The 25,737-nt window shown below is 47.8% G+C and overlaps 1 protein-coding gene across 2 annotated transcripts; it reads right to left on the bottom strand.

The window, feature by feature from the left end:
* Window positions 1–204: 204 nt before the first annotated feature.
* LOC134933718 (E3 ubiquitin/ISG15 ligase TRIM25-like) lies at window positions 205–13,232 on the bottom strand. 2 transcript variants are annotated; one of them, XM_063929120.1, is made up of 4 exons: window positions 12,827–13,232; window positions 5,287–5,407; window positions 2,744–2,886; window positions 205–2,522 (listed from the first exon to the last, which is right to left on the bottom strand). In XM_063929120.1, the coding sequence occupies exon 4, from the start codon at window positions 2,518–2,520 to the stop codon at window positions 961–963; it is 1,560 nt and encodes a 519-aa protein (XP_063785190.1). In that variant the 5' UTR covers window positions 2,521–2,522; window positions 2,744–2,886; window positions 5,287–5,407; window positions 12,827–13,232; the 3' UTR covers window positions 205–960. The 2 variants fall into 2 exon arrangements, with proteins under 2 accessions (XP_063785190.1, XP_063785191.1); XM_063929121.1 differs by lacking the exons at window positions 5,287–5,407; window positions 12,827–13,232 and having other exon boundaries at window positions 2,744–2,946.
* Between the last annotated feature and the right edge of the window lie 12,505 nt (window positions 13,233–25,737).

The raw sequence follows: 25,737 nt of genomic DNA, 5'->3' as shown, positions 1-25,737 counted from the left end.
CTCCAGCTGTTGTAAAACTACAAGTTCCATCATGCTTTGCTATCAGGTAATGCTAAAATTGTGGCAGAGTGTGTAGTTTTACAACATCTGGAGAGCCACAGGTTGGCCAGGCCTGGATTACATGGTGCACACAACGTGACAGACAGATATAGCAGCCAATCACAGCTGTCAGTGAGTCAGAGATGGAGAAACCCCACAGAGATGGATATTTATAACAGTATTTAATACACCAACATGGGAACAACACATCCATACATACTGGTTGCCTGGTTACGCAGGGGGAGGGGCTCTGTTGTAGCTCCACCTACAGCATCATTATATTCCTCTCCCTGTGATGTCACCAGTCTATCTGGGCAAATTTCTTATGCTCATTTCTCCCAGCTCCTCCAGGCCCAGTGTGACAAGAACACTGGAATAGTGTTTGAGGGCAGGTGTGTTTGTCCCAGGTTCTTGCCTTACATGTTTTAGAAAATGTAAACTTCTAGGAAAATGTTTTTGTTTTGTTAGAACCTTTTCAGTTTGCTGGAAAAGCTGGATAAGGGCCCTGAGAGAGAGAGAGAGAGAGAGGGCAAGTTCCGGACATTGGGCCCAGTACGGATCTTTGGCCTCACAGAGGGCTAATCAGGGCTTTCAGCTGTGCAAGAGCCTTATAGGGCTGCTAGCCTGATTAGTGTATGCAGACTGCCTGAGGAGACTGGAGAATCTCTGTGAGAGAAACACGCTTCCTTATACAAGTGAGCCATACAGTATTGACTGGAAAACTTTGTGTTTTTGTTTAGAGACAGTTAGGAACATCTTGTGTTTAGTTAGTGCCGGATATGCAAGGTATTTTCTTTTGATGTTTGTTTTATTTTCTGTTTAATAAAACTGGTTGTGGCCAGTTGCACCACAAACTGGACTTGTATGATTGCTCAGCTGCTGCTTGCTGCCATTTACCCCAGGAAACAGCACCTTGTTCCCTTATAGTTTTACACCAGATATAGTTATACACCCGTCCCATACACCTAATGCAGCATGGAGGGGCTCAGTGAGGGCGGCAGTGTAGGTGTGTAAGTGTCTGATGGGGTCACGCAGAAAATAAAAGGACAGCTGTCCTGCCTCATAATCCAGATATACCCTCACTCTGTCACAGCGGATATCGTCAGCTACCCGGATCCACCTACGGTCATGTATCACTGAGTACTGATTCTTACGTCTACACAAACACCAGGACTTGTCATTCTCCCCAATTTGTGACTGATTTTCTCCCCTACCTATACTGGGATAACACATCCCCACCCTCCAGTACTGTGACTTACGGACATCCACCTCCCAGTAATGTCGCCCAGAGGAGAATCTTCTGGTGCTTATTACATGAAAGTATGGAACTCTCTCTGGTGTTTCTGGATATCTCTGGATTATTGACTTGTATGCAGTTTTTCTGTTATCAGATATTTGTATACCTTCACCAGCTGTGGTTACATCCAGTAATAGGTCTGTAGCTTCCTGCACATAGATCCCTGTATTTATACCTGTTATTATATCAGATAATGTGTGTAATGTCCCTGAGATGAGACCCACATCCATATCTCCTGCACCATGGACCTGGGTATCATGTCTCTCTGTGTCCTCAGTATCACACAAGTCCCCTGTGTCTGGTTCCTGTAAGACAGTTACTGGGTCAGACATGTTACACAGATCCTCAATGTGACGCATCTTCCCGGACAGCTCGTCCTTCTTTATTTCCAGCTGCCGGATCAGATCAGAGACTGAGAGTGAAACGCGCTGTTCCTGCCTGGAGATCTCACTCAGGACTCTCTTCTCCAGGTCGTCCAGCTGTCTCCTGATGTCTCTGAACAGGGCAGTGACTGTCTCTGTTACACCTGCCGCTTTTCCTTCCTCTTCTTTCCTGCGCTCCTGCAGACTCTGGACTCTTTTCTCAGTCTCCTCTCTCTTTATGGTCAGTTTCTGCAGAGCATCTCTCAGCTTCTCCTTTTTCTTCTCACAGACCTCACCCAGGATCACCACATTGTGTCCCCGATGTTCTCCAGCTGAACAGTACACACAGATACAGGCAGCATCCTCAGTGCAGTAATACTCCAGGATCTTCTTATGGACGGAGCATTTCCTGTTCCCCAGGGCAGTGGTGGGATCACATAAGACGTGTTCTGCTGACTTGCTGTGTACTCTCAGGTGTTTATCACACAGAGAAGCCTCACACAGCAGACAGGATTTAGCAGCAGGTACAGGAGAGTCCACACAGTAAGTGCAGAAGATCCCAGTCTCCTCCTGATCTGGCCGAGTAGACAGGAACCTCCCCACTATGTTACACAGCGTTATGTTCCTCTGCAGTACAGGACGCTCCTGACACTCTGCTCTGCAGTCAGGACAGGTATAAGCTCCAGCCCCCTCCTGTGTATCCAGCACACGATCAATACAGACCCGGCAGAAGTTGTGGCCACATCTCAGGGTTACAGGATCTGTATAAATGCTCAGACAGATGGAACAGTCCAGCTCCTGTCTCAGATCAGCAGACGCCATCGCTGGAAGCAGAAGAGAGAAATGAAAGTGAAAGTCTCAGAAACCAGTGTGTTTCCTGTTCTCCACCCACAGTGAAGCTGAGATCAGTTATACTAAAGGATAGGAGCCAATACATAAAGGAACAGTTTAAAAAGTTTTTTTAACCCTTCGCTGAGAGACCCAGCCATTCTGATTGTTGTTCTATGGTCAAATTTCAGAGAAGGAGCGATAAACTTTTCAGTACCTTCGTATCATGTCATTTATTATCCGTTGACCGATAAAGCAGAACAATGTGCTAGTCGCGATTGCTGCAACAGCCCTTCCTTTGTCTGTACTGACGTAACGCTTCTGAGTGCCTGTAGTCACTGCTGTACGGAGAAATTGCCTCTGCCAGGAAAACGAAGAAGATGCAGCAAATACATCAACAAGGATAGAAAACACAATGTTACTGTAACATTTTTTATAATTTTCTGTGTGTGGAGCAATCAAAATGTATGTGTGAGGAATGCTGAAAAATACTGTATAGGAAAAGTAATTATTAATAATAATAATAATAATAATAATAATAATGTTTTCTGGGTGAATTAATAAAACAATTAATAGTTGAAGATTAACAAGGGGTTTCTATTTCCATTCCTATACAATACTATAGAATTCCTAAAAAAAAACCCGCAGAAATCCAGCGTCAGCGTTCGTGTCACAAAATTTGGCATCACTACTGGAGGGTTAATAAATTATATACACTGCTCAAAAAAATAAAGGGAACACTTAAACAACACAATGTAACTCCAAGTCAATCACACTTCTATGAAATCAAACTGTCCACTTAGGAAGCAACACTGATTGACAATCAATTTCACATGCTGTTGTGCAAATGGAATAGACAACAGGTGGAAATTATAGGCAATTAGCAAGACACCCCCAATAAAGGAGTTGTTCTGCAGGTGGTGACCACAGACCACTTCTCAGCTCCTATGCTTTCTGGCTGATGTTTTGGTCACTTTTGAAAGCTGGCTGTGCTTTCACTCAAGTAGTAGCATGAGACAGAGTCTACAACCCACACAAGTGGCTCAGGTAGTGCAGCTCATCCAGGATGGCACATCAATGCGAGCTGTGGCAAGAAGGTTTGCTGTGTCTGTCAGCGTAGTGTCCAGAGCATGGAGGCGCTACCAGGAGACAGGCCAGGACATCAGGAGACGTGGAGGAGGCCGTAGGAGGGCAACAACCCAGCAACTGGACCGCTACCTCCGCCTTTGTGCAAGGAGGAACAGGAGGAGCACTGCCAGAGCCCTGCAAAATGACCTCCAGCAAGCCACAAATGTGCATGTGTCTACTCAAACGATCAGAAACAGACTCCATAAGGGTGGTATGAGGGCCCGACGTCCACAGGTGGGGTTGTGCTTACAGTTCAACACCGTGCAGGACATTTGGCATTTGCCAGAGAAGACCAAGATTGACAAATTCGCCACTGCGCCCTGTGCTCTTCACAGATGAAAGCAGGTTCTCACTGAGCACATGTGACAGACGTGACAGAGTCTGGAGACGCCAAGGAGAACGTTCTGCTGCCTGCAACATCCTCCAGCATGACCGGTTTGGCAGTGGGTCTGTAATGGTGTGGGGTGGCATTTATTTGGGGGGCAGCACAGCCCTCCATGTGCTCGCCAGAGGTAGCCTGACTGCCATTAGGTACCGAAATGAGATCCTCAGACCCCTGAGGAGGGGGTTACGGTCCAGGCCACAAATAGTCATAGGAGGCTACATCCTTAGTATAGGAATGTTCCAGGAGCGAGCAAAAGAGATATCCATGAAGATTTTGATTGTTGGTAAATTGACTGCATCCCCCTTATGACCAGGTAATTTTTTTATTATTATTTTACCCCCCTCCAGCATAAGTTCAATATTTATCTTAATCTCCCTCACCCCTAATGGTTAAAGTTTCCCCCTGGCGGTTACCCCACCCCCCATGGGCATATACCTATACTCAGTTGTCGAAATGGAAATTTTGAAGTGGGGGTATGGAAAAGTGAAGGTTGTAATTATGCGCGTGCTCCGGAAAAGAGGGTGTGGCCACTAAAAAGGGGCATGGTCACTGAAAAGGGGCGTGTCCTTGTCAGGAACTGGTGTAGAATCCAGAATTTGGGATCAGGTACCAAGTGGTTGACGTTACCCAGAACAGAGGCGCGGAGTCTAACACACCAGAAGGTTTTTACCAGGGAACCCCGCAAGGGGATATGGGGTTTGCGGCTCCTGACGTGCAGGTCGCGGCCCCATGTCTGAGTCACTTGATACCTGAACTGGACTAGAGTTATGGCAGAGGTGTTGTATGATAGTCCAGATGTATACGGCAAACTGCAGGGGTAGCAGGAACAAACGGGAACTGCAGAAGGTGGCGGGGTGTGCATGGCCAGATGGTACATTGGGGCTGTGGAGATGGAACAACAGCAGGAACATTAGGAGAGACATAGGAAGTAGCGGTACACGGACGGACTGGGGTGCAGACACTTGGAGACAGGGTAACTGTAGTCGGCAGACTAGGTTCGTCAGCAAGATGGTGAAGTTGGAATTCAATGCAGGAGCAAGGCAAAACCCACTGGACAGATGAACTGAGACCAGAGAGCAACCAGAGAGCAGAACACTGCATGGAGTAGCTATAATTGGAAAAGCATCTTGGGATTGAGAAGCTTAAAAGAACAGGCTGGACCAATTAGCTGTGAGCACCAAACAGGCCCCCCAGTAATTAATATATCATGCATGTCACGATCCGGGTAATTTCTCATCAGTGTTTACCTTCCAAATGCCTCCTGAGACTGGCCCAGCGTTCCAAGCCTGGATTCTATCTGCGCTGTCTGCGTGCAGCGCGCTGCACTCTATTGCCTCAAGTCTCTTCACTGTGATCCAGACAGCATCACTGTTAAAACCCACATGCAAGTTACAAACAGTCTTTCCCTCCAATTTCAAACATGGGCGCAGCCATGTTTGTTTACATCACATGTTGCTTTACAGCCTATCAACTGCACACTGATATCTGCCTGATTACCCAGCAGCTGCACTCTGGACTCTTCCTAATTACCCAGCCAATACCTGCTCATACCTCCCAACTTTCTTTTCCTGCGGAGCAGGACACTCGCGCGGCGAAAAGGGGGCATGGCCTCCAAAAGGAGGCGTGGCTTTGCGGGAGGACCCGCGATCGCGAGTCACGTCCCTGTTTTCGTCACTGAGGGGGCATGCCCAGCGCTCTGTTAGCCGCTGGCATGCTCCCTCTCCCTCTGACTCCACTGAATAGACGCTGTGCGCATGCGCACAGCGTCTGTTAACCGCTGCTCTGCTAAGCAGGGCAGCGAGAGACGGAGCCTCCCAACTGCCCCCCCCCCCCCCCCCACCGCGGGACACTGCGGCCCGCGGGTGGGACAGCGGGACAGTCCCCAAAAAACGTGACTGTCCCGCGAAAATCGGGACAGTTGGGAGGTATGCCGGCTTGCCAGCTAGTATAAATATCCTGCATTAAGGCTGCCTAATTGTCAGTGGTTTGGTTGTCTAACCCAGTGATACAGTACATGTCTCTCCTGTCTGTGGTTTATCCAGCTTGTTCTTCCAGGTATTCCAGCTCCACTGAGACCCACACCAGTTACCATCCTGCGGTGCAGCCTGACTCCGCAGTGTTCCCGCATTGCATCCTGCGCTAGGCACGCCCCAAAAATGATGAAAACGGGTGTTGCTGCACTAGTCCACGCACACTCCCCCAAAGCTCCATCCACTCCTCCAGAGACCACACCCCTTTTTGGCCGTGGACACGCCTGTGGCGCGGCAGGTCCCGACCAGCAAACGACTAAAGTTCGGAGGTATGTATTTGTGCTGAGATTACACGTGTGTCTATCTATGTGTGCTGAGATTACATGTGTGTCTACGTATGTATGTGTGTTTATATATGTGTTCTGAGATTACATGTGTGTCTATCTATGTGTGTTGAAATGACGTGTGTCTCTATATGTGTGCTGAGATTACATGTGTGTCTATGTTTGTGTGCTGAGATTACATGTGTGTCTGTGTGCTGAGATTACGTGTGTCTATATATGTGTGCTGAAATTACATATGTGTCTATATGTGTGCTGAAATTACATGTGTGTCTATATATGTGTGCTGAGATTACATGTGTGTCTATATATGTGTGCTGAAATTACGTGTGTCTATATATGTGTGCTGAGACTACATGTGTGTCTATATATGTGTGCTGAGATTACATGTGTGTCTAAATATGGGGGCTGAGATTACATGTGTGTCTATGTGTGCTGAGATTACATGTGTGTCTATGTATGTGTGCTGAGATTACATGTTTGTCTATGTATGTGTGCTGAAATATCATGTGTGTCTATGCACAGTATGTGTGTCTATATGTGTGCTGAGATTACATGTGTGTCTATCTATGTGTGCTGAGATTACATGTGTGCCTATGTATATGTGTGCTGAGATTACATGTGTGTCTATATATGGATGCTGAGATAACATGTGTGTCTATGTACAGTATGTGTGTCTATCTATGTGTGCTGAGATTACATGTGTGTCTATCTACGTGCGCTGAGATTACATGTGTGTCTAAGTAGTGTGTCTACGTATGTATGTGTGTCTATCTATGTGTGATGAGATTACGTGTGTGTCTATGTGTGCTGAGATTACATGTGTGTCTATCTATGTGTGCTGAGATTACATGTGTGTCTATGTATGTGTGCTGAGATTACACGTGTGTCTATCTTTGTGTGCTGAGATTACATGTGTATCTATGTATGTGTTTCTCCAGTATTTGTGCTGAGATTACCAGGTTAATGTAGTAGGGTCCAAGTTGTGGAGGTTCGGGATTTCAGCCGAGATTGGCCGCATTTTTAAAGTGGCAATCATCTATCTATGTGTGCTGAGATTACATGTGTGTCTACGTATGTATGTGTGTTTATATATGTGTTCTGAGATTACATGTGTGTCTATCTATGTGTGTTGAAATGACATGTGTGTCTCTATATGTGTGCTGAGATTACATGTGTGTCTATGTTTGTGTGCTGAGATTACATGTGTGTCTGTGTGCTGAGATTACGTGTGTCTATATATGTGTGCTGAATTTACATGTGTGTCTATATGTGTGCTGAAATTACATGTGTATCTATATATGTGTGCTGAGATTACATGTGTGTCTATATATGTATGCTGAAATTACGTGTGTCTATATATGTGTGCTGAGACTACATGTGTGTCTATATATGTGTGCTGAGATTACATGTGTGTCTAAATATGGGGGCTGAGATTACATGTGTGTCTATGTGTGCTGAGATTACATGTGTGTCTATGTGTGCTGAGATTAAAAGTGTGTCTATGTATGTGTGCTGAGATTACATGTTTGTCTATGTATGTGTGCTGAAATATCATGTGTGTCTATCTATGTGTGCTGAGATTACATGTGTGTCTATCTATGTGTGCTGAGAGTACATGTGTGCCTATGTATGTGTGCTGAGATTACATGTGTGTCTGTGTGCTGAGATTACGTGTGTCTATATATGTGTGCTGAATTTACATGTGTGTCTATATGTGTGCTGAAATTACATGTGTGTCTAAATATGGGGGCTGAGATTACATGTGTGTCTATGTGTGCTGAGATTACATGTGTGTCTATGTGTGCTGAGATTACATGTTTGTCTATGTATGTGTGCTGAAATATCATGTGTGTCTATGCACAGTATGTGTGTCTATCTATGTGTGCTGAGATTACATGTGTGTCTATCTATGTGTGCTGAGATTACATGTTTGTCTATGTATGTGTGCTGAAATATCATGTGTGTCTATGCACAGTATGTGTGTCTATCTATGTGTGCTGAGATTACATGTGTGCCTATGTATGTGTGCTGAGATTACATGTGTGTCTATGTGTGCTGAGATTACATGTGTCTATATATGTGTGCTGAATTTACATGTGTGTCTATATGTGTGCTGAAATTACATGTGTGTCTATATATGTGCGCTGAAATTACGTGTGTCTATATATGTGTGCTGAGATTACATGTGTGTCTATGTGTGCTGAGATTACATGTGTCTATATATGTGTGCTGAATTTACATGTGTGTCTATATATGTGTGCTGAGATTACATGTGTGTCTATATATGTGTGCTGAAATTACGTGTGTCTATATATGTGTGCTGAGACTACATGTGTGTCTATATATGTGTGCTGAGATTACATGTGTGTCTAAATATGGGGGCTGAGATTACATGTTTGTCTATGTGTGCTGAGATTACATGTGAGTCTATGTATGTGTGCTGAGATTACATGTTTGTCTATGTATGTGTGCTGAAATATCATGTGTGTCTATGCACAGTATGTGTGTCTATCTATGTGTGCTGAGATTACATGTGTGTCTATCTATGTGTGCTGAGATTACATGTTTGTCTATGTATGTGTGCTGAAATTACGTGTGTCTATATATGTGTGCTGAGACTACATGTGTGTCTATATGTGTGCTGAGATTACATGTGTGTCTATATATATGTGCTGAAATTACGTGTGTCTATATATGTGTGCTGAGACTACATGTGTGTCTATATATGTGTGCTGAGATTACATGTGTGTCTAAATATGGGGGCTGAGATTACATGTGTGTCTATGTGTGCTGAGATTACATGTGTGTCTATGTATGTGTGCTGAGATTACATGTTTGTCTATGTATGTGTGCTGAAATATCATGTGTGTCTATGCACAGTACGTGTGTCTATCTATGTGTGCTGAGATTACATGTGTGTCTATCTATGTGTGCTGAGATTACATGTTTGTCTATGTATGTGTGCTGAAATTACGTGTGTCTATATATGTATGCTGAGACTACATGTGTGTCTATATATGTGTGCTGAGATTACATGTGTGTCTATATATGTGTGCTGAAATTACGTGTGTCTATATATGTGTGCTGAGACTACATGTGTGTCTATATATGTGTGCTGAGATTACATGTGTGTCTAAATAGGGATCCGGTCTGAAGATCGACAGTGCCTAGGTCGACAATGTTTAGGTCGACCACTATAGGTCGACAGTCACTAGGTCGACATGGATGGAAGGTCGACAGGGTTTCTAGGTCGACATCTGCTAGGTCGACAGGTCTAAAGGTCGTCATGAGTTGTTTTTTTTTTTTTTTCATACTTAACGATCCATGTGGACTACGATTGGAACGGTAAAGTGTGCCGAGCGAAGCGAAGGCACCATGCCCGAAACATGGCGAGCGAAGCGAGCCATGCGATGGGACGCGGTGCGCTAATTTGGGATCCCGGTCACTTTACGAAGAAAACGACACAAAAATAAAATAAAATCCTCATGTCGACCTTTAGACCTGTCGACCTAGCACATGTCGACCTAGAAACCCTGTCGACCTTCCATCCATGTCGACCTAGTGACTGTCGACCTATAGTGGTCGACCTAAACATTGTCGACCTAGGCACTGTCGATAAAACGAACCACACCCGTCTAAATATGGGGGCTGAGATTACATGTGTGTCTATGTGTGCTGAGATTACATGTGTGTCTATGTATGTGTGCTGAGATTACATGTGTGTCTATATATGTGTGCTGAAATTACGTGTGTCTATATATGTGTGCTGAGACTACATGTGTGTCTATATATGTGTGCTGAGATTACATGTGTGTCTAAATAGGGATCCGGTCCGAAGATCGACAGTGCCTAGGTCGACAATGTTTAGGTCGACCACTATAGGTCGACAGTCACTAGGTCGACATGGATGGAAGGTCGACAGGGTTTCTAGGTCGACATCTGCTAGGTCGACAGGTCTAAAGGTCGTCATGAGTTGTTTTTTTTTTTTTTTTTTTTTTTTTCATACTTAACGATCCATGTGGACTACGATTGGAACGGTAAAGTGTGCCGAGCGAAGCGAAGGCACCATGCCCGAAACATGGCGAGCGAAGCGAGCCATGCGATGGGACGCGGTGCGCTAATTTGGGATCCCGGTCACTTTACGAAGAAAACGACACAAAAATAAAATAAAATCCTCATGTCGACCTTTAGACCTGTCGACCTAGCACATGTCGACCTAGAAACCCTGTCGACCTTCCATCCATGTCGACCTAGTGACTGTCGACCTATAGTGGTCGACCTAAACATTGTCGACCTAGGCACTGTCGATAAAACGAACCACACCCGTCTAAATATGGGGGCTGAGATTACATGTGTGTCTATGTGTGCTGAGATTACATGTGTGTCTATGTATGTGTGCTGAGATTACATGTTTGTCTATGTATGTGTGCTGAGATTACATGTGTGTCTATCTATGTGTGCTGAGATTACATGTGTGTCTATATGTGCTGAGATTACATGTGTGTCTATCTATGTGTGCTGAGATTACATGTGTGTCTATCTATGTGTGCTGAGATTACATGTGTGTCTATCTATGTGTGCTGAGATTACATGTGTGTCTATCTATGTGTGCTGAGATTACATGTGTGCCTATGTATGTGTGTGCTGAGATTACATGTGTGTCTATCTATGTGTGCTGAGATTACATGTGTGCCTATGTATGTGTGCTGAGATTACATGTTTGCCTATGTATGTGTGTGCTGAGATTACATGTGTGTCTATGTATGTGTGCTGAGATTACATGTGTGTCTATACAGGGCTGGCTCTAGGCACGTTCGACTAGAGCGGCCGCGCGGGGCACCACCCTTAATGGGCGCCGCCATAGTCGTACCTGGAGCCGGCCCTGTACACTGCAGCTCTCCCCGCCGTCCCCGGCCTTTGACTGTTTGTGCGCTGCGCGGCGCCGGCGTCTGACGTCAGATGCCGCCGCCGCGCAGTGCGCATTGAGCGCTCAAGCGGCCGGGAACAGTCGGTGCCCTCAGGCTCAGACGGCAGCACTTCCCCTCCCAGCGCCGCCGCAGGTATTGTTGGGATCATCGGGCACTGTGTGGGTGCATATCTGTCCATGTGGGGTCATCTGCACTGTGGGGGCACTGGCACTGTGTGTGGGGTCATATCTGCACTTTGGGGGCATATCTGGCACTGTGGGGTCATCTGCACTGTGTGGGGGCACTGGCACTGTGTGGGGGCACTGGCACTGTGTGGGGGCACTGGCACTGTGGGGTCATATCTGCACTGTGGGTTGTCTGCACTGTAGGGGCACTGGCACTGTGTGGGGGCATATCTGTCACTGTGGGGTCTTATCTGCACTGTGGGGGCATTTATGTATCTGGCACTGGGGGCATTTATGTATCTGGCACTGTGGGGGAATATCTGCACTGTGGGGGCATATATTAACTGGCACTGGGGGCATTTATGTATCTGGCACTGTGGGGGAATATCTGCACTGTGGGGGCATATATTTATCTGGCACTGTGGGGGCATATATTTATCTGGCACTGTGGGGGCATATATTTATCTGGCACTGTGGGGGCATTTATTTATCTGGCACTGTGGGGGCATTTATTTATCTGGCACTGGGGGCATTTATGTATCTGGCACTGTGGGGGCATATCTGCAGTGTGGGGGCATTTATGTATCTGGCACTGTGGGGGCATTTATTTATCTGGCACTGTGAGGGCATCTATGTATCTGGCACTGCTGGGGGGCATATCGGCACTGTGGGGGCATTTATTTATCTTGCACTGTGGGGCATTTATTTGGCACTGTGGGGGCATTTATGTATCTGGCACTGCTGGGGGGGCATGTCACGTGTATCTGGCACTGCTGGAGGGCATGTCACGTGTATCTGGCACTGCTGGGGGGCATGTCATGTGTAGCTGGCATGGCTGCGGGGCATGTCATGTGTAGCTGGCACTGTTGCGGGCAGAGGCGTAACTAGGGTTTTTGGAGCCCAGGGCAAGATCAATAATGGCGCCCCCCCCCCCCCCAAAAAAAAAAATAAAGAACGGTGTCACCGTACATAAAGATGTCAGGGTGTGTATGTATAGATGTACTGTAGGTGCAGTGGTTGAAGTGGAATGAAAAAGTGAAATTAGCAATTATGCGCGCCGTAGGCACGCACGGTCCGGAAAAGGGGCGTGGCCACTAAAAGGGGCGTGCCCTTCTGTGTAGTAGGACCCCTTATACTATCTAGTACTGGTGCCCCTTTCACATTATAGCACACGGTATGAGCTGAAATTCACATTATTGCACACAGAATGAGCCAAAATTCACATTATAGGACACAGGATGAGCCAAGATTCACATTATAGAGTGAGGGGATCCTACCCCCTTAATTAACAAGGCCTGTGGGGCACTGTGGTGAGGGAGCCTACCCCCTTAATTGACAAATTGCAGAGTTTAGCAGCTGAAGGGTTGCAGCGATTTCTCACCCAAAGCTGCGGCGCTTCTGCCACCTCCGACACTCCACGTCTTCGGCGCAATCCGGGATGCAGAGCACCCGCACCGGGGATGCACCCTTTTCAGTGTGGTCCGCTGTGCTTCGAAGGGGGATATTCTCTCCTGCTGCAGGATCCCAATCTGCGCTGTCCTCCCCGCTGTTCCGCGCCGTCTTCTTTAAGCCAGCCGGGGTCTTCTGTTGGTGCTCCCGTCGCTGGTCAGTCTTCTCCTTTGCTGCAGGGCCCCGGTCCACTGAAGGTTGGATGTCCTTCCCCAGTCCTGCGGCTGGCTGGACTCCTCTTCTGCGGCATCTTCTCCACTCAGCGCGGACGGCTGTGGTCGATCCGGTGACAGGTGCAGGCGTGAGTCCTCCAGGGCCTCCTTCCTACGTGCTGATGCTGTCTGCTAATTAAAAAAATATATATACTTTCGGGTCTGTGGAGAAGTGCCGCCACTTTGAACAACATGTTGGTCGAAGTGGTGGCACTTCTCCACACACACACACACACACACATAAACCACACACATATCCATAGAACACATACACTTACTTATACGCACACATAGAACACAAACATGGAACACACACACACACACACACACACACGAAATACACAATTATACACAAACACATAAATATACACACAGATAGAAAATATACTTACACTGTCAGTGTCACCACCATTATGTCCTCCTCCAGCGGTCCTAGGGGCTCCAGTCAGCGGCAGCAGGGAGGGAGGACGTGCTGATGTCACACCGTGAGGATATGACCGCTGGTGGGCTGGGCTGTGCAGCCAGCCACCCACAACAAAGTCTGACTTAGAGTCTGTTTTGGGTGGCTGGCCACACAGCTCAGCCCACCCGCCATCATTTCCTCGCGTGCGTGCAGATGTATATATGTGTGTATGCACAGTGTATGTGTGTGGGGGTATGTGTATATATATATATATATATATATATACACACACACACACACACTGTGCATACACACACACATAAACACACCCACCCACAGATCTACACACACACACACACTGCTAACTGCACCCCCCCCTGCACCCCCTCCACTCCTAAAACATACTTTACCTGACTGCTGCTGCTCCAGTGCGTACGATCTCCTCAGCACCAACCCAGACCCAGATCACAGCTCCCGTTGCTCCCCGTCAACCCAGCAGATGGACACAGCCGGGCAGAGAGAGGGAAGAGCGCCACCTCCTCCCGCTCTGTCCGGGAGCTGAACACCAGCCGGCTGCGGTGCGACACACGCACACACTCTGGCGGCGGGCGGCGCAGCGCTGACAGTGGCATACAATGAGTCACACTGACTCATTGTATTGCCGGAGGCAGTGTGGGCAAGCGGGGGCGAGTGTGCATGATGCCCTGGCCGCCGGTGGTGCCCCCCCTCTGCTGGGCCTGCCAAGGCGCCCAGGGCACGTGCCCTGCTCGACCACCCCCTTAGTTACGCCTCTGTTGCTATGTAGGTGCATACATAGGTGTCAGCGTGTGTATACATAGGTGTCATTGTATGTAGAGGTGTCAGTGGGCATCTAGGTGTCAGCGTGTGTATGTCTAGGTGTCAGTGTGTGTATGTCGGTGTATAAATAGGTGTCAGTGTGTGTATGTCGGTGTGTCAGTGTGTGTATGTGGTGTTGTGTTACGTGTGTGTGTATGAGCTATACGGTAAAGTAACACAGGTGTGTTATATACAATAACAGATCCCACAGTACATTATTACATATTGAGTAGCCCCCTCACAGGGAGCCTTAGAGATCCCTACAGTGAACACTACATGACACACACACAAACATGATACATACATCACACACACAGTACATGAATCATATACATCACACATACAGTACATGATACATACAGGACACATACATTACATACAACATACATGATACAAACATTACATACATGAGGCACACTCATGTGACAAGACCTGGCTGGTGATACGGCCACCGGTCTCCAGGCAGTGCCTCAGGGGCTCTCTCCAGACGTCGGCGCTGAGGTCGGCAGCAACCATCCCCAGCTTGGCCACCCTGAATCAGACATTCCTCAGCAGCAGGGCCACCATGTCCCCACGGCAGAGGCTGGCTGTGGAGAGCACCGCCGCAGCCCGGGAGCTCATCACCTTCGGCATCCTGAAAGTGCAGGAGGCTGCGGAGCTGAAGCTGTGTGAGCCATATTCCCGGGGCAGAGGCTGTCTGGTGAGAGCACCACCGCAGACAGCTCACCGCGTCTGGCAGCCTGAAAGTCCGGGAGGCTGCGGAGATGCAGCTGTAAGTGAGCTGGGAGGGAGAACGCACCATGCCCTATCCAGCGCTCGGCATACTCCATTCAGCGGGGACTCGGCCGGCCCGCACCGCAGCTGGCCCGCACATCATCCAGCAGCAGCCACAGGGGCGGCCGCGGCCTCGTCAGTAAAATGAGGGCTCCCAGCAATGCAGATCTCTGTGCCTGCAAGTATGTTTGGTGAAGGAATCCTCCAACGGTGGGGATAAAAATAAAAAAACTCTTCAGTGGATATGCTGTTAGGGCGCCCCCCTCTGCAGGGTCTGTTATGGCGCCCAGGGCACGTGCCCTGCTCGCACCCCCCTATTTACGCCTCTGGCTGCGGGGCATGTCATGTGTAGCTGGCACTGCTGGGGGGCATATCATATCTATCTGGCACTGCACATTATGTGTATCTGCCAATATACTGGAGACATTGTGTGTAAGGAACACTACTGTGGCTGTTATGTGTAAGGCTGCTAATTGTGTGCGTAGAGGGGGTGTGAAAATAAGAATTTACTTACCGATAATTCTATTTCTCGTAGTCCGTAGTGGATGCTGGGGACTCCGTAAGGACCATGGGGAATAGCGGCTCCGCAGGAGACTGGGCACAAAAGTAAAGCTTTAGAACTACCTGGTGTGCACTGGCTCCTCCCCCTATGACCCCCCTCCAAGCCTCAGTTAGGATACTGTGCCCGGACGAGCGTACACAATAAGGAAGGATTTTGAATCCCGGGTAAGACTCATACCAGCCACACCAATCACACCATATAACTTGTGATCTAAACCCAGTTAACAGCATGATAACAGAGGAGCCTCTAGAAAAGATGGCTCACTACAGCAATAACCCGATTTTTTGGTAACAATAACTATGTACCAGTATTGCAGACAATCCGCACTTGGGATGGGCGCCCAGCATCCACTACGGACTACGAGAAATAGAATTATCGGTAAGTAAATTCTTATTTTCTCTGACGTCCTAGTGGATGCTGGGGACTCCGTAAGGACCATGGGGATTATACCAAAGCTCCCAAACGGGCGGGAGAGTGCGGATGACTCTGCAGCACCAAATGAGAGAACTCCAGGTCCTCCTCAGCCAGGGTATCAAATTTGTAGAATTTTACAAACGTATTTGCTCCTGACCAAGTAGCTGCTCGGCAAAGTAGTAAAGCCGAGACCCCTCGGGCAGCCGCCCAAGATGAGCCCACCTTCCTTGTGGAATGGGCTTTTACAGATTTTGGCTGTGGCAGGCCTGCCACAGAATGTGCAAGCTGAATTGTACTACAAATCCAACGAGCAATAGTCTGCTTAGAAGCAGGAGCACCCAGCTTGTTGGGTGCATACAGAATAAACAACGAGTCAGATTTTCTGACTCCAGCCGTCCTGGAAACCTATATTTCCAGGGCTCTGACAACGTCTAGCAACTTGGAGTCCTCCAAGTCCCTAGTAGCCGCAGGCACCACAATAGGTTAATTCAGGTGAAACGCTGAAAACCACCTTAGGGAGAAACTGAGGACAAGTCCTCAATTCCGCCCTGTCCGAATGGAAAATCAGATGAGGGCTTTTACAGGATAAAGCCGCCAATTCTGACACGCACCTGGCCCAGGCCAGGGCCAACAACATGACCACTTTCCATGTGAGATATTTTAACTCCACATATTTAAGTGGTTCAAACCAATGTGACTTTTGGAACCCAAAAACTACATTAAGATCCCAAGGTGCCACTGGAGGCACAAAAGGAGGCTGTATATACAGTACCCCTTTCACAAACGTCTGAACTTCAGGGACTGAAGCTAGTTCTTTTTGGAAGAAAATTGACAGGGCCGAAATTTGAACCTTAATGGACCCCCATTTCAGGCCCATAGACACTCCTGTTTGCAGGAAATGTAGGAATCGACCTAGTTGAAAATTCCTCCGTCGGGGCCTTACTGGCCTCGCACCACGCAACATATTTTCGCCAAATGCGGTGATAATGTTTTGCGGTTATATCTTTCCTGGCTTTGATCAGGATAGGAATGACTTCATCCGGAATGCCTTTCTCCTTCAGGATCCGGCGTTCAACCACCATGCCGTCAAACGCAGCCGCGGTAAGTCTTGGAACAGACAGGGTCCTTGCTGGAGCAGGTCCCTTCTTAGAGGTAGAGGCCACGGATCCTCCGTGAGCATCTCTTGAAGTTCCGGTTACCAAGTCCTTCTTGGCCAATCCGGAGCCACGAATATAGTGCTTACTCCTCTCCATCTTATAATTCTCAGTACCTTGGGTATGAGAGGCAGAGGAGGGAACACATACACTGACTGGTACACCCACTGTGTTACCAGAGCGTCTACAGCTATTGCCTGAGGGTCCCTTGACCTGGCGCAATACTTGTCGAGTTTTATAAACATGTGGAAGACTTCTGGGTGAAGTCCCCACTCTCCCGAGTGGAGGTCGTGTCTGCTGAGGAAGTCTGCTTCCCAGTTGTCCACTCCCGGAGTGAATACTGCTGACAGTGCTATCACATGATTTTCCGCCCAGCGAAGAATCCTTGCAGCTTCTGCCATTGCCCTCCTGCTTCTTGTGTCACCCTGTCTGTTTACGTGGGTGACTGCCGTGATGTTGTCCGAATGGATCAACTCCGGGTGACCTTGAAGCAGAGGTCTTGCTGAGCTTAGAGCATTGTAAATGGCCCTTAGCTTCAGGATATTTATGTGAAGTGATGTCTCCAGGCTTGACCATAAGCTCTGGAAATTCCTTCCCTGTGTGACTGCTCCCCAGCCTCGCAGGCTGGCATCCGTGGTCACCAGGACCCAGTCCTGAATGTGCTGCCCTCTAGAAGATGAGCACTCTGCAACCACCACAGGAGAGACACCCTTGTGCTTGGTGACAGGGTTATCCGCTGATGCATCTGAAGATGCGACCCGGACCATTTGTCCAGCAGGTCCCACTGGAAAGTTCTTGCGTGGAATCTGCCGAATGGGATTGCTTCGTAGGAAGCCACCATTTTTCCCAGAACCATTTCATTGATGTACTGAGACTTGGCTCGGTTATAGGAGGTTCCCGACTAGCTCGGATAACTCCCTGACTTTCTCCTCCGGGAGAAACACCTTTTTCTGGACTGTGTCCAGGATCATCCCTAGGAACAGAAGACGAGTCGTCGGAATCAGCTGCGATTTTGGAATATTGAGAATCCAATCGTGCTGCCGCAACACTACCTGAGATAGTGCTACACCGACCTCCAACTGTTCCCTGGATCTTACCCTTATCAGGGAATCGTCCAAGTAAGGGATAACTAAAATTCCCTTCCTTCGAAGGAGTATCATCATTTCGGCCATTACCTTGGTAAAGACCCGGGGTGCCGTGGACCATCCATACGGCAGCGTCTGAAACTGATAGTGACAGTTCTGTACCATAAACCTGAGGTACCCTTGGTGAGAAGGGTAAATTGGGACATGAAGGTAAGCATCCTTGATGTCCCGAGACATCATGTAGTCCCCTTCTTCCAGGATCGCAATCACTGCTCTGAGTGACTCAATCTTGAATTTGAACCTCCGTATGTAAGTGTTCAAGATTTTAGATTTAGAATCGGTCTCACCGAGCCGTCCGGCTTCGGTACCACAACAGTGTGGAATAATACCCCGTTCCCTGTTGCAGGAGGGGTACCTTGATTATCACCTGCTGGGAATACAGCTTGTGAATGGCTTCCAAAACTGCCTCCCTGTCAGAAGGAGACATCGGTAAAGCTGACTTTAGGAAACGGCGAGGGGGAGACGTCTCGAATTCCAATTTGTACCCCTGAGATATCACCTGAAGGATCCAGGGGTCTACTTGCGAGTGAGCCCACTGCGCGCTGAAATTCATTGAGACGGGCCCCCACCGTGCCTGATTCTGCTTGTAAAGCCCCAGCGTCATACTGAGGGCTTGGCAGAGGCGGGAGAGGGTTTCTGTTCCTGGGAACTGGCTGATTTCTGCAGCCTTTTTCCTCTCCCTCTGTCACGGGGCAGAAATGAGGAACCTTTTGCCCGCTTGCCCACGAAAAGACTGCGCCTGATAATACGGCGTCTTCTTATGTTGAGAGGCGACCTGGGGTACAAACGTGGATTTCCCAGCTGTTGCCGTGGCCACCAGGTCTGAAAGACCGACCCCAAATAACTCCTCCCCTTAATAAGGCAATACTTCCAAATGCCGTTTGGAATCCGCATCACCTGACCACTGTCGTGTCCATAACCCTCTACTGGCAGAAATGGACAACGCACTTAGACTTGATGCCAGTCGGCAAATATTCCGCTGTGCATCACGCATATATAGAAATGCATCTTTTAAATGCTCTATAGGCAATAATATACTGTCCCTATCTAGGGTATCAATATTTTCAGTCAGGGAATCCGACCACGCCAACCCAGCACTGCACATCCAGGCTGAGGCGATTGCTGGTCGCAGTATAACACCAGTATGTGTGTAAATACATTTTAGGATACCCTCCTGCTTTCTATCAGCAGGATCCTTAAGGGCGGCCATCTCAGGAGAGGGTAGAGCCCTTGTTCTTACAAGCGTGTGAGCGCTTTATCCACCCTAGGGGGTGTTTCCCAACGCACCCTAACCTCTGGCGGGAAAGGATATAATGCCAATAACATTTTAGAAATTATCAGTTGTTATCGGGGGAAAACCACGCATCATCACACACCTCATTTAATTTCTCAGATTCAGGAAAACTACAGGTAGTTTTTCCTCACCGAACATAATACCCCTTTTTGGTGGTACTCGTATTATCAGAAATGTGTAAAACATTTTTCATTGCCTCAATCATGTAACGTGTGGCCCTACTGGAAGTCACATTTGTCTCTTCACCGTCGACACTGGAGTCAGTATCCGTGTCGGCGTCTATATCTGCTTTAGAGCCCCTGACGGCCTATGAGACGTCTGGACAGGCACAAGCTGAGTAGCCGGCTGTCTCATGTCAACCACTGTCTTTTATACAGAGCTGACACTGTCACGTAATTCCTTCCAACAGTTCATCCACTCAGGTGTCGACCCCCTAGGGGGTGACATCACTATTACAGGCAATCTGCTCCGTCTCCACATCATTTTTCTCCTCATACATGTCGACACAAACGTACCGACACACAGCACACACACAGGGAATGCTCTGATAGAGGACAGGACCCCACTAGCCCTTTGGGGAGACAGAGAAAGAGTTTGCCAGCACACACCAGAGCGCTATATATATACAGGGATAACCTTATATAAGTGTTTTTCCCCTTATAGCTGCTGTTATTTTTAATACTGCGCGTAATTAGTGCCCCCCTCTCTTTTTTAACCCTTTTTGTAGTGTAGTGACTGCAGGGGAGAGCCAGGGAGCTTCCCTCCAACGGAGCTGTGAGCGAAAATGGCGCCAGTGTGCTGAGGAGATAGGCTCCGCCCCCTTCTCGGCAGCCTTATTTCCCGTTTTTCTGTGTATTTTGGCAGGGGTTAAATTCATCCATATAGCCCAGGAGCTATATGTGATGCATTTTTTTGCCATCCAAGGTGTTTTTATTGCGTCTCAGGGCGCCCCCCCCCAGCGCCCTGCACCCTCAGTGACCGGAGTGTGAAGTGTGCTGAGAGCAATGGCGCACAGCTGCAGTGCTGTGCGCTACCTTGCTGAAGACAGGACGTCTTCTGCCGCCGATTTTCCGGACCTCTTCTGTCTTCTGGCTCTGTAAGGGGGCCGGCGGCGCGGCTCTGGGACCTATCCATGGCTGGGCCTGTGATCGGTCCCTCTGGAGCTAATGTCCAGTAGCCTAAGAAGCCCAATCCACTCTGCACGCAGGTGAGTTCGCTTCTTTTCCCCTTAGTCCCTCGATGCAGTGAGCCTGTTGCCAGCAGGACTCACTGAAAATAAAAAACCTAAAACTAAACTTTTCACTAAGCAGCTCAGGAGAGCCACCTAGTGTGCACCCTTCTCGTTCGGGCACAAAAATCTAACTGAGGCTTGGAGGGGGGTCATAGGGGGAGGAGCCAGTGCACACCAGGTAGTTCTAAAGCTTTACTTTTGTGCCCAGTCTCCTGCGGAGCCGCTATTCCCCATGGTCCTTACGGAGTCCCCAGCATCCACTAGGACGTCAGAGAAAATATATTTATAGTGTGATAATATACGAGGCCATGCCCACCTTTCCAGGAGGCCACACCCACTGTCCCTGGGGTGTTTTGTTTTTTTGGAGGGGGGGGGGGGGGGTTATATTTTCTCGCTCAGGGTGCTAGTAGGCCTGGAGCCGGCCCTGTGTCTATATATGGATGCTGAGATAACATGTGTGTCTAGTGTGCTGACATTACCATACCTCCCAACTTTGGCCGCCTTGAAAGAGGGACACACGCGCGGCCGCTCCCGAAAAAGGGGCGTGGTCTGTGAAAAGGGGGCGTGGCTTCGCGGGAAGACCCGAGATCGTGAGCCACGCCCCCGATTTTGTCACTGAGGGGGCATGCCCAGCGCTCCGTGAGCCGCTGGCATGCCCCCTCTCCCTCTGTCTACAATGAATAGACGCTGTGCGCATGTGCACAGCGTCTATTCACCGCTGCTCTGCGAAGCAGGGCAGCGAGAGACTGAGCCTCGCAACTGCCCCTCCTACCGCGGGACACTACGTCCCGCGGGTGGGACAGCGGGACAGACCCCAAAAAACGGGACTGTCCCGTGAAAGTTGGGAGGTATGCATTACATGTGTGTCTATGTATGTGTGTGCTGATATTACATGTGTGTCTATCTATGTGTGCTGAGATTACATGTGTGTCTGTGTGCGCTGAGATTACATGTGTGTTTATATGTGTGTGTTGAGATTACATGTGTCTATCTATGTGTGCTGAGATTACATGTGTGTCTATCTATGTGTGCTGAGATTACATGTGTGTCTGTGTGCGCTGAGATTACATGTGTGTCTATCTATGTGTGCTGAGATTACATGTGTGTCTATCTATGTGTGCTGAGATTACATGTGTGTCTATCTATGTGTGCTGAGATTACATGTGTGTCTGTGTGCGCTGAGGTTACATGTGTGTCTATCTGTGTGTGCTGAGATTACATGTGTGTCTATCTATGTGTGCTGAGATTACATGTGTGTCTATCAATGTGTGCTGAGATTACATGTGTGTCTATATATGTGTGCTGAGATTACATGTGTGTCTATGTGTGCTGAGATTACATGTGTGTCTATCTATGTGTGCTGAGATTACATGTGTGTCTATCTATGTGTGCTGAGATTACATGTGTGTCTATCTATGTGTGCTGAGATTACATGTGTGTCTATATATGTTTGCTGAGATTACATGTGTGTCTATCTATGTGTGCTGAGATTACATGTGTGTCTGTCTATGTGTGCTGAGATTACATGTGTGTCTGTGTGCTGAGATTACATGTGTGTCTATCTATGTGTGCTGAGATTACATGTGTGTCTATCTATGTGTGCTGAGATTACATGTGTGTCTATATATGTGTGCTGAGATTACATGTGTGTCTATCTATGTGTGCTGAGATTACATGTGTGTCTATATATGTGTGCTGAGATTACATGTGTGTCTATCTATGGGGGTAATTCCAAGTTGATCGCAGCAGGAAATTTTTTAGCAGTTGGGCAAAACCATGGTGGTCATTCCGAGTCGTTCGCTCTGTAAATTTCTTCGCATCGCAGCGATTTTCCGCTTAGTGCGCATGCGCAATGTCCGCCAAGTAAATTTGCTATGCAGTTAGGTATTTTACTCACGGCTTTTTCATCGTTCTGTTGATCGTAATGTGATTGACAGGAAGTGGGTGTTTCTGGGCGGAAACTGGCCGTTTTATGGGTGTGTGCGGAAAAACGCTACCGTTTCCGGGAAAAACGCAGGAGTGGCCGGAGAAACGGAGGAGTGTCTGGCCGAACGCTGGGTGTGTTTGTGACGTCAAACCAGGAACGACAAGCACTGAACTGATCGCAGATGCCGAGTAATTCTGAAGCTACTCTGAAACTGCTAAGAAGTGTGTAATCGCAATTTTAAGAAGCTAAGATTCACTCCCAGTAGGCGGCGGCTTAGCGTGAGTAAATCTGCTAAAATCCGCTTGCGAGCGAACAACTCGGAATGAGGGCCCATGTGCACTGCAGGAGGGGCAGATATAACGTGCAGAGAGAGTTAGATTTGGGTGGGGTGTGTTCAAACTGGAATCTAGATTGCAGTGTAAAAATAAATCAACCAGTATTTACCCTGCACAGAAACAAAATAACCCACCCAAATCTAACTCTCTCTGCAAATGTTATATCTGTCCCCCCTGCAGTGCACATGGTTTTGCCCAATTGCTAACAAATTGGTGCTGCGATCAACTCAGAATTACCCCCTATGTGTGCTGAGATTACATGTGTGTCTATCTATGTGCGCTGAGATTACATGTGTGTCTGTGTATAATATATGTGTTAAGATTACATGTGTGTCTATCTATGTGTGCTGAGATAACATGTGTGTCTATGTGTGCTGAGATTACATGTGTATGTATGTGTGCTGAGATTACATGTGTGTCTATCTATGTGTTCTGAGATTACATGCGTATCTATGTGTGCTGAGATTACATGTGTGTCTATGTATGTGTGCTGTGATTACATGTGTGTCTATATATGGATGCTGAGATAACATGTGTCTATGTACAGTATGTGTGTCTATCTATGTGTGCTGAGATTACATGTGTGTCTATCTACGTGCGCTGAGATTACATGTGTGTCTATCTATTACCGCTTTCACATCGCTAACCCGGTAAAGAACCGGCTTTTGAACACGCTTCCGACCCGGGTCTGAACACGCTATACCCCTTTCACATCGCAGTTTGGAGCTGTGTTATTACTGGGTTATTCCCGGGTTGGTGCCTTTCACACTGAACCCGGTTCACCCTTTGAAAACATTTGTGATGTCATTATAAATGGACTTTTCTGTCTCCTATTGATGAGGTTTGAAAGGTATTACAAGGAGGTATTACTCCATACGGGCAGCACCACTTCTGTTTCTGTTGTGGTCGTGGACCTTATGGAAATTCTTTTTAAGGGCCTTTAGTTTATTGATTACCTGCTGGGAGGTACGGTGGAATCCAGAGGCTGCAAGCATCTTTGTTATGTTTTTGTACGTGATTGCATCCTTAACAGTCCCTGTCATTTGGTGGGTGATGTCCGACTCCCCTCTTATCCATAACAGCTCCCTAACCTCATCCTCACTCCAGTTTGCCATATTCTCCAAGCACTGTAACAATGTAGCACTGTGAATGTAGTATAAATAAAAACACACTGTTTAAAGCGTGCTGCCTGTTTATTTCCGGGTTCAGACAGGTGACATCATGCAGGGAGACGACCTATCACCTCCTTTTTAAGATTACCGGGTTGAATATAGCGGGTCTGAGGCTTTCACACTGCCAAATGAACCGGTTCTGAACCGTGTAGGATCCTTCTTTTTACACGGGTTGAAATACCGGGTTGTTTGACACGGTAAATTCATAATGGCGCTTTCACACTGCACCTCAAACCGGGTTGACACGGCTCAAACTCGGCAATATACCGGGTTATTTTTGCGATGTGAAAGGGGTATTAATGTGCTGAGATTACATGTGTGTCTAAGTAGTGTGTCTACGTATGTATGTGTGTCTATGTGTGCTGAGATTACAAGTGTGTCTATGTGTGCTGAGATTACATGTGTCTATGTATGTGTGCTGAGATTACACGTGTGTCTATCTATGTGTGCTGAGATTACATGTGTATCTATGTATGTGTTTCTCCAGTATTTGTGCTGAGATTACCAGGTTAATGTAGTAGGGTCCAAGTTGCGGAGGTTCGGGATTTCAGCCGAGATTGGCCGCATTTTTATAGTGGCAATCATTTACAAGGTAAAACAAAGTTGTAACAAGTGCCAGCATGCCCAAACATTAAGGGACCTCTGGTACCTATAGTCCACTTGTTAAGAAAATATTTAAATAGAGACAGGGCACCAAATATTTGAGCACTTTAGTGATGACATCTTCACCCGGTGGGCAACAGACTATTTTTTTTCCTTCAGGAGCTTGTCTGCTCCTTCCCTGCCATTGGACTTCCTGTCACTGCCTCGCACTAGTTAACATCAGTCAGCCCAAGGGGGCGGGGCAATGCTGTGGTGGGCCACCATTGGCTCGCCATGACCATTTTGAATTAAAAAAATGGTGCTGCAAGCAAGCCAATCACGGCTTGTGGCTCCAATTTTAACTGGGTCACCTGCCACTGTGCAAAGAGGTCAGCGGTGGAAACACCCCACCACCACTGAACCTACAGGTGTTACCGTGCTCTGCAGTAAGGACGGACGGGGAGAGGGTCCTCCAGGATCCACCAGGTCCTGTTGCATCGGCAGACAGTTGAATGATCTCTTTGATCCAGCCCTGCCAGACTGTTATTGCCTGCTATGAGGCCCCGTCCTCCAGGCAGTTTCTGATGATGAGATGGGGGGATAGAGCTCGTCGCTGCCTCCTCTCTATATTTGCAGGGGGTGTGGTATGGAAGGTAGATAGTAACTAGGTTGACAGTGTCTAGGTTGACCACTATTGGTCGACAGTAACTAGGTCGACATGGCCTTTATGTCGACATGGTCTAGGTCGACAGGTCAAAAGGTCGACATTAGATTTTTAATGTTTTTTTGGTGTCATTTTCT

This window comes from Pseudophryne corroboree, chromosome 6 (assembly GCF_028390025.1).
Source record: "Pseudophryne corroboree isolate aPseCor3 chromosome 6, aPseCor3.hap2, whole genome shotgun sequence".
NCBI classification, from domain to species: domain Eukaryota; kingdom Metazoa; phylum Chordata; class Amphibia; order Anura; family Myobatrachidae; genus Pseudophryne; species Pseudophryne corroboree.
Note: the sequence above shows the minus strand (reverse complement) of the source record. Positions and strands in the feature narration are given on the sequence as shown.

What these genes read in the sequence shown, in the direction of transcription:
- LOC134933718 (XM_063929120.1), bottom strand. Translation starts at nt 2,520, where the DNA reads ATGGCGTCTGCTGATCTGAGACAGGAGCTGGACTGTTCCATCTGTCTG.